The sequence below is a fragment of the Danio aesculapii genome, chromosome 12 (assembly GCF_903798145.1).
Source record: "Danio aesculapii chromosome 12, fDanAes4.1, whole genome shotgun sequence".
NCBI lineage: Eukaryota > Metazoa > Chordata > Actinopteri > Cypriniformes > Danionidae > Danio > Danio aesculapii.
This window is the reverse complement of record NC_079446.1, coordinates 11,945,627-11,962,859: the sequence shown is the minus strand read 5'-3', so window position 1 is coordinate 11,962,859 and position 17,233 is coordinate 11,945,627. Positions and strand designations below refer to the sequence as shown.

Here is a 17,233-nt window from a genome sequence, read left to right as displayed (position 1 = left end):
CTAATAAGTCTGACTTCAACAGCATATTCACCTATATCATTCATTTTCCTTTGGCTTAGTCACTTAAATATCAGTGGTCACCACAGTGGAATGAACCGCCAATTATTCCCGCATAGGTTTTATATAAACAGATGCCCTTTCAGCGGCAACCCAGTGCTGGGAAACACCAAAAACACCCTCAAATTCACACAGACACTCATACACTATGGCCAATTTTAGTTTATTAAATTCACCTGTACTGCATGTCTTTGGACTGTGGGGGAAATCATGGGGAGAACATGCAAACTCTGGACCAGGGGTGCCCAAACTTTTTCTTATGAAGAGCCAAAAACCATTCTTTACTGAGGGTGGTGGGCCGAAGGTAAATATGCCAAACTCTCTTACATTAAAGTTACCATGGGTAATTTAAAATAACTAGAAAACATTGCTTTATATTAACTAATGGAGAATATATTTTTACATTTTATAATGAACTTATTACAGTAAAAAAAAACCATCCCAGAATGGTGTTACGCTTGTCAAGTTGCACCTGTTTTTTTGCCTTGATTTGCTCGCCAATGTTTTCTGCATAAAATTTGTTTACAATATTTAATTTAAACCTGTATTTTCAGTTTAGAGGCATCATGGTGGCGCTGTGGGTAGCACAATCGCCTCACAGCAAGAAGGTCACTGGTTCGAGCCCCGGCTGGGTCAGTTGGCATTTCTGTGTGGAGCTTGCATGCTCTCCCCATGTTGGCATGGGTTTTCTCCGGGTGCTCCATGTTTCCCCCACAGTCTAAAGACATGTGGTGTAGGTGAATTGGGTAGGCTAAATTGCCTGTAGTGTATGTGTGTGAATGGGTGTGAATTGGTGTTTCCCAGCTCATCAATAAAACAAATAAAAAAACTAATGTTAAATTAGAAATTATTCACCATAAACCTCCCCATTCATTCTTATTCTCTTCTCATATGGTATGGTGGGCCAAATCAAAGGTTACCAAGGGCCAACTTTGGCCCGCGGGTCCTAGTTTGGACATCTCTGCTTTAGACAGACATGCCAACTGACCCAGCTGGGACTTGAACCAGTGACCACTGAGCCACCATGCCACCCTATATATTAAAATATATTATAGATGAGCACAATGGCTCAGTGGTTAGCACTGTTGCTTCACAGCAAGAAGGTGGCTGGTTCAAGTCATATATGTACACACACAAAAAACCTTGATCTGACACTGAACCCAAAACTGGACAAATGCAACTTAAATGAAAAGTAAACATTTTGAAGAAAACTACAAACTTCTTCATGTTCACAATAATGTACAGTATGTATTTAAGCGTACTTTACACCGTTCTCTAACAAGTACTTCTCTAAACACCACCGTGTTCTTCTTTATTCTAAAAATGATTCATATTTTTGTTGAATATAAATTCATTTCATTTAGTTTTTCAGTAACTGTTGTAAGTTTTAGTTTTTCATTTATTGTGTGTGTTTTTTTTTAAATAATTTTATTTTACATAGCATGATAGAGTACTACGGTGTATATATAAATTTACCAAAGTTTCTCACAGTATCTTCTGACACCATGGTTTGCTCAAACGAGGCTGTTACATCAGTCTATGATTTGCAATCGCTGTGAACTTTAGCCATCAGCTCAGCTGTGAAAGGAAGTGGGCACATTCTTATTTTTTTAAATATCATCTGTTTTCAGTTCCTCATAGTTTCAACCAAAATCTTACCCTTCTTTTTATATCCACAACTGTTTTGCCCAGTTACCTTATATTTTAGTATCTCATTGTTTTATTGTTAATGCAAGTTAAGGAAAAAATAAAAATTGTTTACCCAAAAACTAGAATTGTTTTACACCTAAACCCATGTGGAAAACAAGGATATAACAACATTTTCAAGACAAGAGTTAAGGTCAAATATGTCATGTTTATTTGTTTGGGAGGATGCATTTTATATAAGGACTGGTTATTTTATTATCAGCTTTGGTTACATTTGGGAATTTTTCATCCATAGCATGATGTATGAATTTAACCAGAAACTGATTATTGAAAAAGAAAAAAAATAGGAAATGGTGTATGCCCAAAATGGGGGTGGAAACATGTGTACGCCTCTTTCCATGCAGAAGTTGTGATCTGTAAAAAACAAACTTGATTAGAGAATGTGCGCAGTAAGTAAACTGTAAATTAACATTTCTAACTTTAAATATTGACTTAATTGAACTACTTTAAATCATCATATAAGCCATAATCATTAATAAATGATTAAAAATACATTCTGGTGTACGTTTACTTTTAGTAAGGTTTCTGTGTAAATTTAATAAATCTGGCTTTTGGTTTTTTGTGTGGGTTGTTGATTGGCTGTTGAATGAAGGCAGATGAATGTGAGCTTTGATGGATAGGTTTAAAAAGGCAGTCGTTGTCCAATTAAACAATTAATTATATGAGGTAAAACTACTATTACTATTACTAAATTATCTTGTGACTTTCAGCTCAGCTGCATTGCAAAATCGACACTCAACTAATTATTTCCAAAGTGATACAATAGCTTTATATGAGAAGCAGATGGCAAAATAAGTAATTCTTCTCTTTTAATCAATTCTCAGGCTGTAGTTCTCAATTTTCTTTTTGTTTGCATAAATTCAGATCAGGGGTCCGTTCTTTGTACGTGGATTACTCGGTTAGCTGGATTTGGTTATTGACGATTTGACACGATCCAGGATCGTTTCGTTCTTCAAAACTCTTCCAAATGTTGTTGTCATAGCAACAGGTCTGGTAGCTCAAACCTGCTAGGGAGCAGGCTTATTTCATGTGAACAGGATTAGGTCGGGTCTTTTCAAGCAAAGGTAACACTATTGATTATAGATTATATATTTTTTGGGAAAAAAGTAAAATAGTTTAAAAAAAGTTTATATATACACGTTGGTATATATGTATATATGTGTATACATACATATATATATATATATATATATATATATATATATATATATATATATATATATATATATATATATATATATATATATATATATATATATATATATATATATATATATATATATATATATATATATATATATATATTTAATATTTAATATTTAAAAAATTAATAATATTTACGTACATATAAGTTTAAAATATAAATAAATAAAAGTACAAAATCAGGGTGGTTCTCCTCAAGGGGATCAAAGGGAACATTTATTAATATGGATTTTTTAGATACAAATGCGTACTATTTAAAGGTACCAATCCAGCTCTAGTACAATTTCTTTAAGATAATAGACATGCACAATATTCAACAGTTTTTTTTTGTTTTTTTTTTATAAAGGAATAATAATTTATGCAGCTATGCATGTTTTGACAGCTAACATGACGGTGATTTGATGCTTTGCAAAAGTTGCAGACACCTTTACCAATATCAAAATGGTTTTGTGATGCAAAATTTATTTAAATTCCTTACGCCGATTAAGAAAGTAAAATAGGCCTAGGCCATAGTAAAGAAAATCTGATCTAAAATGTAAAACTAAATAAATAGCTAAATACTCTTGACACATGAAAGTGTAAAGGATGCAGCCCACAACAATTGTGTAAAGTTATTTTGCATCATATTTACCAAACCGTTTACTAAGAATTTTATATAATTTTGCGCATGTGGATAATTGAATATTAATCAGATGATGTCATTACGCTGCTGTGCCATCAGCCGATCGTTGCATTGCTGATCATGATTTCGAGGATCGATAGATCTGTCCTTCACAACACACGCAGCGATCTCGGATCAGTTCATCCAGACATTTTAATCTGATTCGTGAACTTGTTTGAAGAACCAAATTAGCCAGAGATCAGTTATCAAGATTAACAGATCCTGGATCTGCCAAATCATCTTAGATCATTTAAGTGAGGTACGAAGAATGGACCCCAGATCTGTAACATGCTTTGAATAAATGATGACTGAATCAATAAACATGAAGTATCACTTTGTTTAGCCAAGTTTTTTTTAATACTGTCTAAACTTAAAACAGCTTTAAAGTGCAGTTTTATGTGATGGTGATGGTTGGTATTTTTGTAAAAGACACCACGAGCCTGGCTTGCTGGAGCGGAAACAACGAGTGTTAGATTGCACAGACGCTCTGCATCGTGGGGGAATCCAGAACGTCTCCAGGATGGAAGTGATGTGTGTCCAAGTTCATCGGTAAGTCAAACTAGGACGCTACTTAATTTACAGTGACTTTTGTAAGGTTTAACTTGGAAAATATTCTGTTTTTGTTTCCAAGTTATCTAAGCTGAAACAACAACTGCAACAGAAGCAACGGCCAGGAGTTCCACTTGGCAACAAAGAGAAACTGCACAAGCAACATCAGGTACACACACACACACACATACACACACACCATTATTCTCTCGTTCTTGCTGTTCTACGCTCCCTAGTTCCTTATTTTCAATCCTTATTTCCCTTTTCAAACTCAACATAAGATCACGCAGTGCTATTTAAGAGCTGGCTAAAAAAGGCATGGGATATTTGTGCTGTTAGCATAAATTATGTTTGGAGAAAATAGCAATATTGTTAATATGTGCTAAATGGTAAACCTAAGTGCATTATGGTACATTTCGGTTTTTATTCCATACCATTTCATCATTTTTAGATGCTGTACTTTACACGGTGTTAAATGTTGTTGATGCTTTTTGCACCCAAGTATTTTGTAGTACAAGGTTGCTGGTTCGAGCCCCGGCTGGGTCAGTTGGCATTTCTGTGTGGAGTTTGCATGTTCTGCTCATGTTTGCGTGGGTTTCCTCCGAGTGCTCCGGTTTCCCCCACAGTGCAAAGACATGCGGTACAGGTGAATTGAATAAGCTAAATTGGCCGTAGTGTATGTGTGTGAATGAATGTGTATGGGTGTTTTCCAGTGTTGGGTTGCGGCTGGAAGGGCATTCTCTTTGTAAAACATATGCTTGATAAGTTAGGGGTTCATTCTGTTGTGGCGACCCCTGATAAATAAAGAAACTTAGCCAAAAAGAAAATAAATGAATATTTATATATATTATTTATTATTATCATTTTTATGTACAGCACAATAATTTTGTGCAAAAAATTTGTATTATATATTTAGAGTTTTTATTTTATTTTATATTTTATTTTCGAAATGCGGTCTTATTGGGACCTTACTTCTTTCTATCCTCCTATTTTTAAAGTCTACCTCCTGCACCTGCCCTTAACCAGAACCATACTGAACCTGCTGATCAGTAAACATGTTCATAAAAAATATGCAATGTGCATCGCGATTAATCCAAGGTCTGCCTGATCAAAATGTGGACATGTCTGCACTGCAAAAAAAAAATTGTATTCTTTGTATTTTGTCTTATTTCTATGTGGACATATGTCTGCACTACAAAAAAAAAAAACGTTTCTTACGGTTTTTGTCTTATTTCTAGTCCAAATCTCAAAAAATTGAGAAGCATTTTCTAGACAACTAGATATTATATAACTATATCTTTAAAAATATTGTTTTGTTTTCAGAAATAGTAAGTCAAAATTAAGTGTTTTTTTTTAAATAAAAATAATCTGCCATTTGGATAAGCAAAATAATTTTATTATAAACCAAAAACAAGATTATTTTACTTAACCTATTGGAGGATTAACATCTTGTTTTAAGAAAAAACACTAAATTTTGACTTACCATTTCTAAAAACAAAATATTTTTTAAGAGTCTAGAAAATGCCTTTTGATTTAAGATTTTTTTTTTATTTGGACTAGAAAGAGAAAAAAATGAAAAGTCTATTTTTGCAGTGTGTCTCAACTATAACAATTGCAGACAACAACTGCCTAGACCAAAAGCACTCTAAATAGAGAAGTTTTTGTTCAGTGTGGTGGGACAGCCTGATCTCACGAGGAAATGTAACTATTTTATGTATTGTCAAAAAATTGGCTATAATTTGTATATTCTTTTATTTATACAATAACATAAGATTTTTAAAACGAGGCATGCCCACAAACCCCAACCACTGAATCTAAAACCATCACTGGGCAATGAGCAGGGCCAGACAGAATCTGCGGACATTTTTTCGCTATTTCTGCAGAGAATTATGTAATTAATCTGTGGATTTATGCGGAATAATTTTGGAAGTATCAGAACTAAAAACTTAATATACCTGTATGAAATAATAAAAAGAATACCTTTTTACCTTTTATTTAAATGTTTACAATGCAAATCTAATTAGATCCACTTATTTGGTAAACCAATTTTTTTCATATAATACATTTAATACAAGAGAGAAAATATTACTTTACAAACTGTATTGTAAGTAAATAATATGAACACATTAATATTAGTCAATAATTTTATGGAAATTAATTAAAAAACGTAATAAATATAGGTTTATACACATTTACACGAGTAAATAATTAGACTCAATCATTGGCCAAAAAAATCAGCGGAATTCTGCGTGCGCAGATTCCGTGTGGGCCTAGCGATGAGCAAATCATACTAAAGTGTTCATACTAATTAGCCACCTTTTTTAAATCAAAAAGTTGCTGTGAGATTGCGTGGATAGGACTACTGTACATTTAAATGGATGGCATCAAAAAAATCATCATTTACTTGTCCCACATGACTGTACAAGCATGAAGCGTTTGTTTGGTTACTCACACATTTGTTTGGTTACACCTATTTTCAAAATACATTTTTGTTGAGCAGAAATTCATCCAGATTTTAGATGAACTATCCCTTTATGGAAGGATTTTAGCTGTATTCAAGCATCTTACCATAGAGACCACTAAAATGGAACAGCCTAGCAAGCAAAAGTGTAGCAAACACTCATAACACATTAGCAATGTGCCAATGCCCCAACACCCACACCAACACCACAATAATAGCAACATTAACTCTATCTAAATATCTAGGTAGCTGTTATTATCATCTAGCCTCTTCTTATGTGAAAATCTGTGTTATTGTATTTTCATGTATGAGTGTAACACAATCTGAAATTAAAAAATAAATGTATAAACCCTGTACTTTAGAGCTCATTCTTTACTGCGCCAAATGCTTCAAATGAGCTTAGCGGTCTGTGGGTGAAGCCTTCAAATGCACTCTAGTGCCATATTCTGACACACATTCACATGTATACAAATGTTAGAGGAAGTGTGGAGGATTGCAAAAAAGTAACAGGAAGAGTGGTTGTATCAAAACCCGTTCTGCTTTAAACACACACTGGCCAGCTGCAAACAGAAATCACACACACCAGGGTTTTTACAGATTTACACTCTGGTTTCTTTTATGATTTTAGTTAAATATACTGGTGTGTTTATTTTTATCTGTTGTTAGTTTTTATCCATTGCAACATGCTAGTCCGCCTACTAAGCCTTGTCATCTACAACATGACGCACACATTATATCAGATACGCACTGTAAGCATTTTACAAGTACACTCTTTAAAATCAGCTGCAGATTGGTGAACAGCTAGTTGCAGAATCACAAGGTTCAAACCATACAGACTTTGAAACGTATAGCTGTGAAGATTGTATGAGGCTGTAATACCACCTTGCTGCAAATCAGATTTGTCAGTGTTATGATCAGGCTTATATGGTTGAAGGCAGAAATATTAGCCCTTCTATGAAGTAATGTTTCTAACTATTTTCTGACTATTTTAACGGAGCAATGATTGTTTATTTTAGATTGGATAGAATAGAAGTTTTTTTTCTTTTTAAAAACAAATTTAAAATTTATATTATTAGTCCCTTTTTTGATCTGGCTACAGAACAAACCACTGTTGTCCAATGACTTGCCTAGTTAAGCCTTTGCCTAGTTAAGCCTTAAAATACTATTATATTGCAAAATGACTAGTAAAATGTTATGAGAGAGACAAATGAAGTTAGTTATTAGAATTTTTTTTTTTAAACTATTATGTAGGGCTGGGCGATAAAATCGATATCGGTATTTATTGACCAAACACCATTGTCAATATTGATAATAAAAAAAGTTCGGTATGGAGTTTCGGCATGAAGCGCTATAGTTATATTAAAATGTGGCTGTAATTGCTCGTCTTGGAAGCAATGCCTTAGCTAAGCTTAAGGTGTAAATTATTTCCAATGGAGGCGTGCGGCGTGCACGACGTGAAAATGGGTGCGACGTGCACATGGTGTGTGCGCATTTTCCTGGCACACGTAGTTGAAAAACATCTGAGGTATTTAGAATGCCTCGAGTGCACCGCGATTCACGGTAGAAGAACTAACCAATCTGCTTCACACGTTGTATGGAATCTACACATTTCAGAAATAACAACTAATTACCTCATACAAACACAGCACATCCAAACACTGCAGTGCTTCTTACTTTCCTCCATAAATTTGCATCAGAGCTGCAGCAATGGTTTGTCAGTTTGACATCCTCTGAGAAAACGGTTGCCTAGTTACGAGAGATGCCATAGAATATAGTGAAGGAAAGCTTGTGCTTGTCACTTCAGGTCAGAAAATGAGTGCCGTATAGCAGCAGTGTAGAGATTGAAAATAAAAAAGGATGTAAGGATGTCTCCAGAGTGGCGTTTCTTTTCTTTTTTTCTTGTGCATCCCAGCCACTAGCTCCCCATCTAAAAGAGTTTTTAGGGGTAATGTAGTCATTCAACTTCACAATTTGTTATGTTAAATATGTATTTGAATAATGATGGTTGGTTCCTTAACTTGAAAGCTCAGATTTGATTATCATAATTTGTTTTGTTTACAGAGTTTGAGGTTTACTGTATCATTATTCACACCTTACAGATGTTGATTTACCTTTACCATTGCACATACCATTTACCACTTTGTAACATTTTATTTATCAAGTTTGAATCTCTTTAACACTTATTTTTATTTTATTATAGAGATCAGATATTTTGTTTAAGTATTTTTGTTTTTGTCTATTAAAACTATTTGCCTTAGTAATGTTGGTATATTAATTTAAAGTGGTTAAATAAAAAAATACTAATATTCCTAAATGTATTGTTAAAAAATATTCCATAAATATCGATACCGAATGATATTAATCCCTCCCCACCCCCTCTGATTGTGATTCCAAAATTGAAATGTAATCTACTGACTATATTAAATATTGGAGTGCATGGATACCATCAGCTTTTTAGTTAGGGCTGTGCGATTTAATCGAAATCAAATCGCAATCACGATTTCAAACATTGCGATTAGCTTCTCGTAAGAGGCTGCGATATGGAGTATATATGTGTTATTTCCCAAACCCAGAGCAAATGCATGACTGCCGTCTTTTCAATCTGTCTTATTATCAGTCATGTTAGTTTGCTGAGTGTTCTGTATTTTTATAATTATTATTTTTTTTGTTTTTATAACAAGCTACATTATCTCCCTGACTTAAGTTGAACTTGTTTATAGAAAGGTAAGATAATTTTATTTGAGATTACTGCTTGCTCTAGAGAAAAACAAGTGTTCTATTTCTGAATATTTAAAACAAATTTGAATTAATGTTGGTTTATATTTTTTCAGTTCCTTCTTTTTAAAAGTAACACCCATTGCATTTTAGCAGTAAGAAGCTATAATACAGATTATTGAGCTGAAGCTTGACTACAAAATTAAATCACAATTCAAATCAAAATCTTTTCGCAATATTTGCCAAAATCGCAATATCTGTCAAAGAAACGCTATTAGATATTTTCCCTAAATCGCACTGCCCTACTTTTGATTACCAACATTTGAATACCAACATCAGAATATCTTCTTCTGTGCCCAGTAGAAGAAGGAAAGCACAAAATGAATCCTTGTTTATTGAAAGGTTAGTTCACCCAAAGAAAGAAAATTTTGTAATTAAGTATTATCTCACATGTAGTTTCAGTCCCCTGAGACTTAAGTTCATCTTCAAAACACAATTTTTTAGATATTTTAGACACAATCTGAGAGTTCAGAATTCAGGTCTAGAGACATTCAGCGTCTAGAAAAGGAACCAAAAACATTGTCAGAACAGTCCATGTGGAAAACTATAATCATACGAAGCTCCAAGAACAGTTTTGTATGCCCCAAAACTGTAAAAACGTTTAATCTCGAGACTGTTTATGTCTATGCAGGATGAGAGAGCGCTCAGATTTCATCTAAAATATCTTAACTTTTGTTATGATCAGGGAACAGTCTGGAACAGATTCGCAAACAATGTCAGGATGTTAATCAATTTAAAAAGTTGTATAAATACATATTATTAAAGGAATATAATGATTAATAGAGGTGATTAAAAAAGAATAAAATGAGAAAGGTATGATGAAATTTCAATTGATGGCTGTTTGCAATGTATTTTTTAGGTCTATGTTATAAAACGGAAATGTACAAATGGATTCAAACATATAATATGTCAAAGATGCCAAAAGGATGAAAAATGTCTCATGTGAAAAGAAAAGATAAGTAAAAGAAGAATTAAGTTGAAGTAATAAACGATTGATGTGTGCGGTAATGGGGTGGGGAAAATAATTAGCTTGTGCTATATCCTGCTCCATTTCAACCATGTTGAAATGTATTTAGTTTAAAGAATTGTTTTGTGTATGATTATTCTGTTCAAAATTAAAAAGAAGTATAAAAGTATTCTCAGGCGAATGGAACAACATGAGGTTGAATAATGATTTACAGAATTTTCATTTTTGGGTGAACTAACTCTTTAAAAATATCAGTGCTTGTTTGATTGTCTCAAAATAAGAATTAAACATAAATCCTTTAATCATTGTAGTGCCAATGTGTTTGTGATTCCTTTCATCTCAGTCCCCGGCTGTGCTAATCCCCACTGCGTCATTAACCCGACTGCCATTACGTCTGCGCCACAGTGAAGAGAGACTGGATCAGGAGCTGGAGAAAGTCTTCATACATCAATCACCAGTTCACCACTGTGGAGTAAGTTTATTTACTCTTTTCACCATTTTTCCAGATTGTGGAAGTCGCTAACACGGTGTTCCCACGGGTCATGGAGTTTCTGGAATGTCATGGATTTTTTAAAAGGTCTATTCCAAGCATTGAATGTCAGGGAGTTTTATTTGTCATTTTACGTGTTACATTTGTGTAATTTTTGCTATTTATTTTTTAGTGCATTGTTTAGGTTTTTTTTTGCCTATTGTTATGGTTATTTTTTTCTATTTTATTCCTTTTCAACCTGCTTAAACCCTAGAACCTGAAATCTTGAACTACCTGAAGCAAGGTCATTAGAATAAAGGTCATCAGATCAAACAGCATTATGTTAGGGATAAAGTACATCTAGGAGGCTCTTATGACATACTAAAGCATGACAGGCTTATTAGGAACCTGAGGTGAATCGGAGGGCTGTTGTAGAAAACTCAAAGGCTTTATTCAACAAATTTAACTGTCCTGGATGTGCTTTATCCCACTTATTAGATGGTTGCTTGCCACAAAGCATTGTACTGGTCCATAATAGTTGATCAATTCTTTAATTAAACACAAAGCTAGCATAAACGAAAACAGCTAAATAGCATTCGCTAACCTGCACATTATTTAGTCACAAGATGGCGTCAAAAATGCAAAGCTGACAGAAATAAAAGCGGTTGAATGGAGAACAGACTAACCTACATTATTATTCTTCTCAAGATGGCAGCAAACTGTCAAAAACAGCAGCGTGACAGTCAAGCAGATAATGTGGTTGTAATTTGTATTTGGAAATTAACGTAGGGCTGACGATCAAGGTAATTCAAAGTTTTGTGTTATTTAGTGGTTGCTATCTAGGAATAACATATCTTGGAATGTTTAGACTGACCAATCAGAATTGAGCATTCCATAAAGCTGCATAAGTAGCTATATATCATAAGTTATCTATAGTGCATCCGGAAAGTATTCATAGCGCTTTCCTTTTTTCACATTTTTGTATGTTACAGCCTTATTCCAAAATGGATTAAATTAATTTATTTCCTCAAAATTCTTCACACAATACCCTATAATGACAATGTGAAAAAATATATTTTTTTAAACTGTTGCGAATTTATTAAAAATGAAAAAACCTGAAAAATTACATGTACAGAAGTATTCACAGCCTTTGCTCTGAAGCTCTAAATTGAGCTCAGTTACATTCTGTTTCCACTGATCATTCTTGAGATGTTTCAGCAGCTTAATTGAAATTCACCTGTGGTAAATTCAGTTGATTGGACATGATTTGAAAAGGCACCTGTCTTTAGAAGGTCCCAGGGTTGAAAGTGCATGTCAAAGCACAAACCAAGCATGAAGACAAAGGAATTGTCCGTAGACCTCTGAGACAGGATTGTCTCAAGGCACAAAGTTGGGGAAGGGTATAGAGAAATTTCTGCTGCTCTGAAAGAGCACCGTGGCCTCCATCATCCATAAGTGGTAGATGTTTGGAACCACCAGGACTTCCTAGAGTTGGCCTGGCTGGAGTGATCGGGGGAGAAGGGCCCTAGTCAGGGAGGTGATCAATAACCTGATGTTCACTCTGTCTGAGCTCCAGCGTTCTTCTGTGGAGAGAGGAGAACCTTACAGAAGGACAACCATCTGTGCAGCAGTCCACCAATCTGGCCTGTATGGTAAAGTGGCCAGATGGAAGCCACTCCCAACCTGGAATTTGTCAAAAGGCATACGAAGGACTCTCAGACCATAAGAAACTAAATTCTCTTGTCTGAACTTGTCTCTTGACCAAATCTGAACTCTATGGAGTGAATGCCAGGTGTTACGTTTTGGGAAAACAAGGCATGGTGGTGGCAGCATCATGCTGAGGGTTTTTTTTTTAGCAGCAGGAACTGGAAGACTAGTCAGGATAGAGGGAAAGATAAATGCAGCAATGTACAGAGACATCCTGAATGAAAACCTGCTTCAGAGTGCTCTTGACCTCAGACTGGGGCGACGGTTCATCTTCCAGCAGGACAATGACCCAAAGCACACCGCCAAAATATCAATGGAGTGGCTTCACAACAACTCTGTGAATGTCCTTGAGTGGACCAGCCAGAGCCCAGACCTAAATCCTATTGAACATCTCTGGAGAGATCTGAAAAAGCTGTAAACCGATAGAGGTTGAGAGGTACTGCAAAGAGGAATGGACAAAAATTCTCAAAGACAGGTGTGCCAAGCTTGTGGCATCATATTCAAAAACACTTGAGGCTGTAATTTCTGCCAAAGGTGCATCAATAAAGTATTAAGGAAAGGCTGTGAAAACTTCTGTACATGTGATTTTTCAGGTTTTTTTATTTTTAAAAAGGTATTTTGGTATTTTTAGTTCAGGTATTTTGTGTAGAATTTTGAGGAAATTAATGAATTTAATCTATTTTGAAATAAGGCTGTAACATAAAAAAATTCAGAAAAAGTGAAGTGCTGAATAATTGAATACTTTCCGCATGCACTGTAGATATGATTTAACATTATTTCTTATAGGGCTGCACAATATATCGTTTCAGGATCGATATCGCAATGTACGCATCCGCAGCAGTCACATCGCAAAGACATGCAATGTTAAGTCTGGATTATAGTAGATCAGGAGCTACAGAATTGTATTTAATCACTGTATTTATACAGAATTTATACGATTTATTAGGGCTGGGCGATTTAACCTAAAATCTAAATCTTGATTAATTGAACATTTCAACTCAATTAAAATTAATTAACCATTATTTTATTTATTTAATTTTTTTGCCCACATAGTTCACTGACAAGTTTTGAGTCAAAACAAATAAGAAAAGCATTTTTTCCATTGCAATTAATTTCTGTACCTGAATGCTGTTAGATTCTCCAGAAAACCGTTCAGCTATCTGAGCCATTCAACTATCTTGTGAAACCGTATTCACATCGCAATATTTATTACAAGAAAATAAAATACTGCAATGTCATACTTCTCCAATATCGTGCAGTCCTAATTTCTAAAGTGTAGCCTGTGTTGAGTAGCATAAGTGATTGCTAACAAAATCAAAAGTGTAGCTAATTGGGTTACAAACTAATTACTCTCTTGACAGTTTTTTAGCATCAGCAAAACCTAGTTAGCCATGTATTTAAACTAGCAGATATGTGTAAATATGCATTTTTTAATGTCTCAATTAATGTCTGTACATTAGGTAATGGGAATTGCAGCTTTTAAGTCAATGAAAGTCAGAGAAATGTCAGGAAATTTGACATTTGGTTTAGTTACAAACTTCTAAAATTGTGAAACTTCATGTTGTTGTGTTTTAGTCATTCGAGGTTCCTGATGGCCACAGAGCTCCTGTCCCACAACCGAACTTCATGAGTGAGTTTCAGATTGACTCTTCTTGTGTAGTTTCACAATCCTCGTCCTCCACATCCTGCTCTCCACAGCGCACTCTAGACCTCGACACTGGTAGGTCTTTCTTTTTAATTTTCAAAATGCAAGATATTCTAGAAATATTCAAAATATTCCTGCCCTGTGAAAATACATTGAGTTTGAGTAAAAAACTAAATAAATAAATACATTTGCAGAAGCTGAGTTTGAATTATTACAAATATGTAAAGTAGCATGCAAAAAGTTACCCTTGTAGTTAATGCATGCCATGACTTCACATGTATGCAATATATAGTCTCTATTCAACCAATTTTTTAAATGGAAAAAAAATTTGTATTCTTATTAAATATAGCTTATATTGTTTTTAACAAATGTAGTATTGTTATATAGTATTGTTTTATAGTATTAAGTGACTGACAACTTGTTAATTTGATAATTGATGGTGGTTTAAATTGATAATTTGTTATACAGTATATGATATGTCACAAATTGAACATGTAAATAATTTTATTAATCTTAAGGCACTTTGTGACTGCTCTTTCTTCATTCAAAGAAAATTACAAAATTTTGACAATTTTATTTCTTGATTATTTGGTATTTTTTAACCGTAATTTTATAATCAAAATATAAAGAAAGAATATAATAAGGTACGCAGGATGTAATAAAGACAACAACTCCCACAATTCTACACTCAGTGATCAAGCTACGCTTTTGTTTGTTATGATTATGTGCCCTCTAGTGGTGAAAAGTACATACTGTGCATTTAAGGTGCACCTTATGAACAAATTTCGATGACTGACCCCAGGAAATGTCCCTGGTTTAATAAAACTGGTTATCTTGAACTGACTGTGATCCTGCTTTTTCCTCAGTTGAAGAAGTCAACTCTTGTATCCTGATGCTGTCCTCATCGCCACGGCCTAACAACAGCTACTGCTTTCAGAGAGATCCTCCAGAGGGCTGCGAGAGAATCCGAGTGTGTGAAGAAAACTTGTAAGTAGGCATGTTGTTCTGTACAGTGTTGGAAGTAACGCATTACAAGGAACACGAGTTGCATAATAATCGTTAATGTAAGAAGTAAAGTAACGCATTACTTTACAAAATTAAGTAATAATATTTGAGTAACTTCTTAAAAAATGTAATGCGAGTTAATTTTTAGTTTAGTTAATTTGCTTTTAAAAAATAAATTGCTGAAATAAAATGATCGTAGTCGAATTGAATCTCGCACTCAATGAAAGAATGTGTTTTTAATTTTAGAGCTCCTCTATTTAAGAAAAAGAAGAAAAAGAAAAAAAACCCTGCAAGTTCAGACAGAGAAATTATTTCTCTGCCAGGTCCGAAAAAGTAACCCATAAGTAACGTGTAATGTAACGCATTACTTACCATAAAAATAAACACAGTAACGTAACCATTTTTTGTGGGAGTAACTCAATACTGTATTGCATTACTTTTCTGCAACACTGGTTATGTAGTTGCTAAAGTTTTCTGAGTACTCTGTATACTTCAAACGAAATCGAAAAAGTAAAATGAAGTTTGTTTTAAGTTAGTTTGAAACCGCTAAACAAAGTGAAAGTTTGAGGGAATTCATTTTGGCTCCCAAACTACGCAAGCTGTAGACATCATCTTTTAAAACTCCACCTTCTTTGATTCACGATTGATTGGTATCCCATAGCCATGATCAGACAGGAGAACAACATCATAACAAATACACCAAGTTAGCCACTTTAATACACTGGAGAGTCGAGTAGCAGAGAACAACGATGAGAAACACCACCCCTTGTGCCTGTCTTTTAAAGTTTTAAACATTGACTACGTTTACATGGACATCAGTAATCAAATTATTTGCCTTAATCTGAATTAATCAATAATATGATTAAGGTATTTACATGATTTGCTTTCATGATCCCGTTTTACATGTTATAGTACATAATTCGATTCATCACCACGTTATCCATATCTCCTTCAGAGTTTCGTGTAATTTTGGGTGTTTCATTCTTAAATTTTCAGCTTTAACGGCAGTTTGGCACTTTCACTTTCATTCAGGAACATTTCATGCATGCCCCCCATGACAAACGATATATTAGATGCAAGTATGAACTGCTGGAAGAGTGTATGGGAAAAAAAAAACTCTGCATTTCACGATGCAGGTGTCTGTGGTCCTTACTGACTCAGTAGGTGCAAAGAATAGTGTCAAACAGCCGTGTGTGTAAAGACTATTCTGTCGCAAAGCTTGGCTAAAAGTCTTACATGACAGTAATAGTTTGATTAAGGTGTTTACATGTCTGTGCTGCAAATACTCCACATGTCTTAATTCCATTTCTGTTTAGTTTGACTTTAGACAAATTAAGGTAATCAAAAATTGCTGTTTACATGGTAGACTCTTAATCAGAGTATTGTCTTAATCGTATTAAAATTTGATTATTGGTTTCCATGTAAATGTACTCATTGTTCCATTTAGTGTCTGTCCACAACGAATAGAAAACAATGTAAAGATCCGGCATGCCACAATGGAGCTTTTCGTCTGATGTGGAGAAGACTGTTACTCTCAAATCTGCCATCGTTATTGTGTTTAGAGGTAAAAATAGCAGTTTAGTGGAGCAAAAACAGTATACCGTCTCTCAGCCTTTTCAAGCTTCTATTTGCCCTCAAACAAAATACAAACAAGAACTTCATTTGAAGTGTTCTTGGGTAGTGTTGTCAAAAATATCAAGTTTGGTACCAATCGTTACTGAAATGAAGACCTGTGAGGTGATGCCAAGGTATCCATAATCCTCGACCAGGCCGTATTCCGAGCAGATGCTGTGGCGATCATGGAGGAGTGAAGAGCATGAGACTCATTCATGAAAGACCCCAGTGACAGACAAGTCTCCGCATTGATCCCATAGGCCAGCCTGAACACACACCGGTGACCTACTCACACCTGCAGCTTCTCCACAATGGACTTCCAGTGTTCTCCAGCCTCTGCCTCCTAGACGACAGCTCTGCACAAGACATTTGACCAGAGGCTGGTTTTCCTCTAGGTTTTTTTTTTTCTTCAC

General features: G+C 34.6%; 1 protein-coding gene across 1 annotated transcript in view; it reads left to right on the top strand.

The window, feature by feature from the left end:
- The window catches only part of fam117ab (family with sequence similarity 117 member Ab), a 30,901-nt gene that overhangs the window by 12,101 nt on the left and 1,567 nt on the right, over positions 1-17,233 (top strand). Inside the window, exons 3-7 of the mRNA XM_056469548.1 lie at positions 4,058-4,177; positions 4,260-4,346; positions 10,724-10,852; positions 14,132-14,276; positions 15,068-15,188. Coding sequence (XP_056325523.1) covers positions 4,058-4,177; positions 4,260-4,346; positions 10,724-10,852; positions 14,132-14,276; positions 15,068-15,188 — 602 coding nt within the window. The remainder of the gene's footprint in view (positions 1-4,057; positions 4,178-4,259; positions 4,347-10,723; positions 10,853-14,131; positions 14,277-15,067; positions 15,189-17,233) is intronic.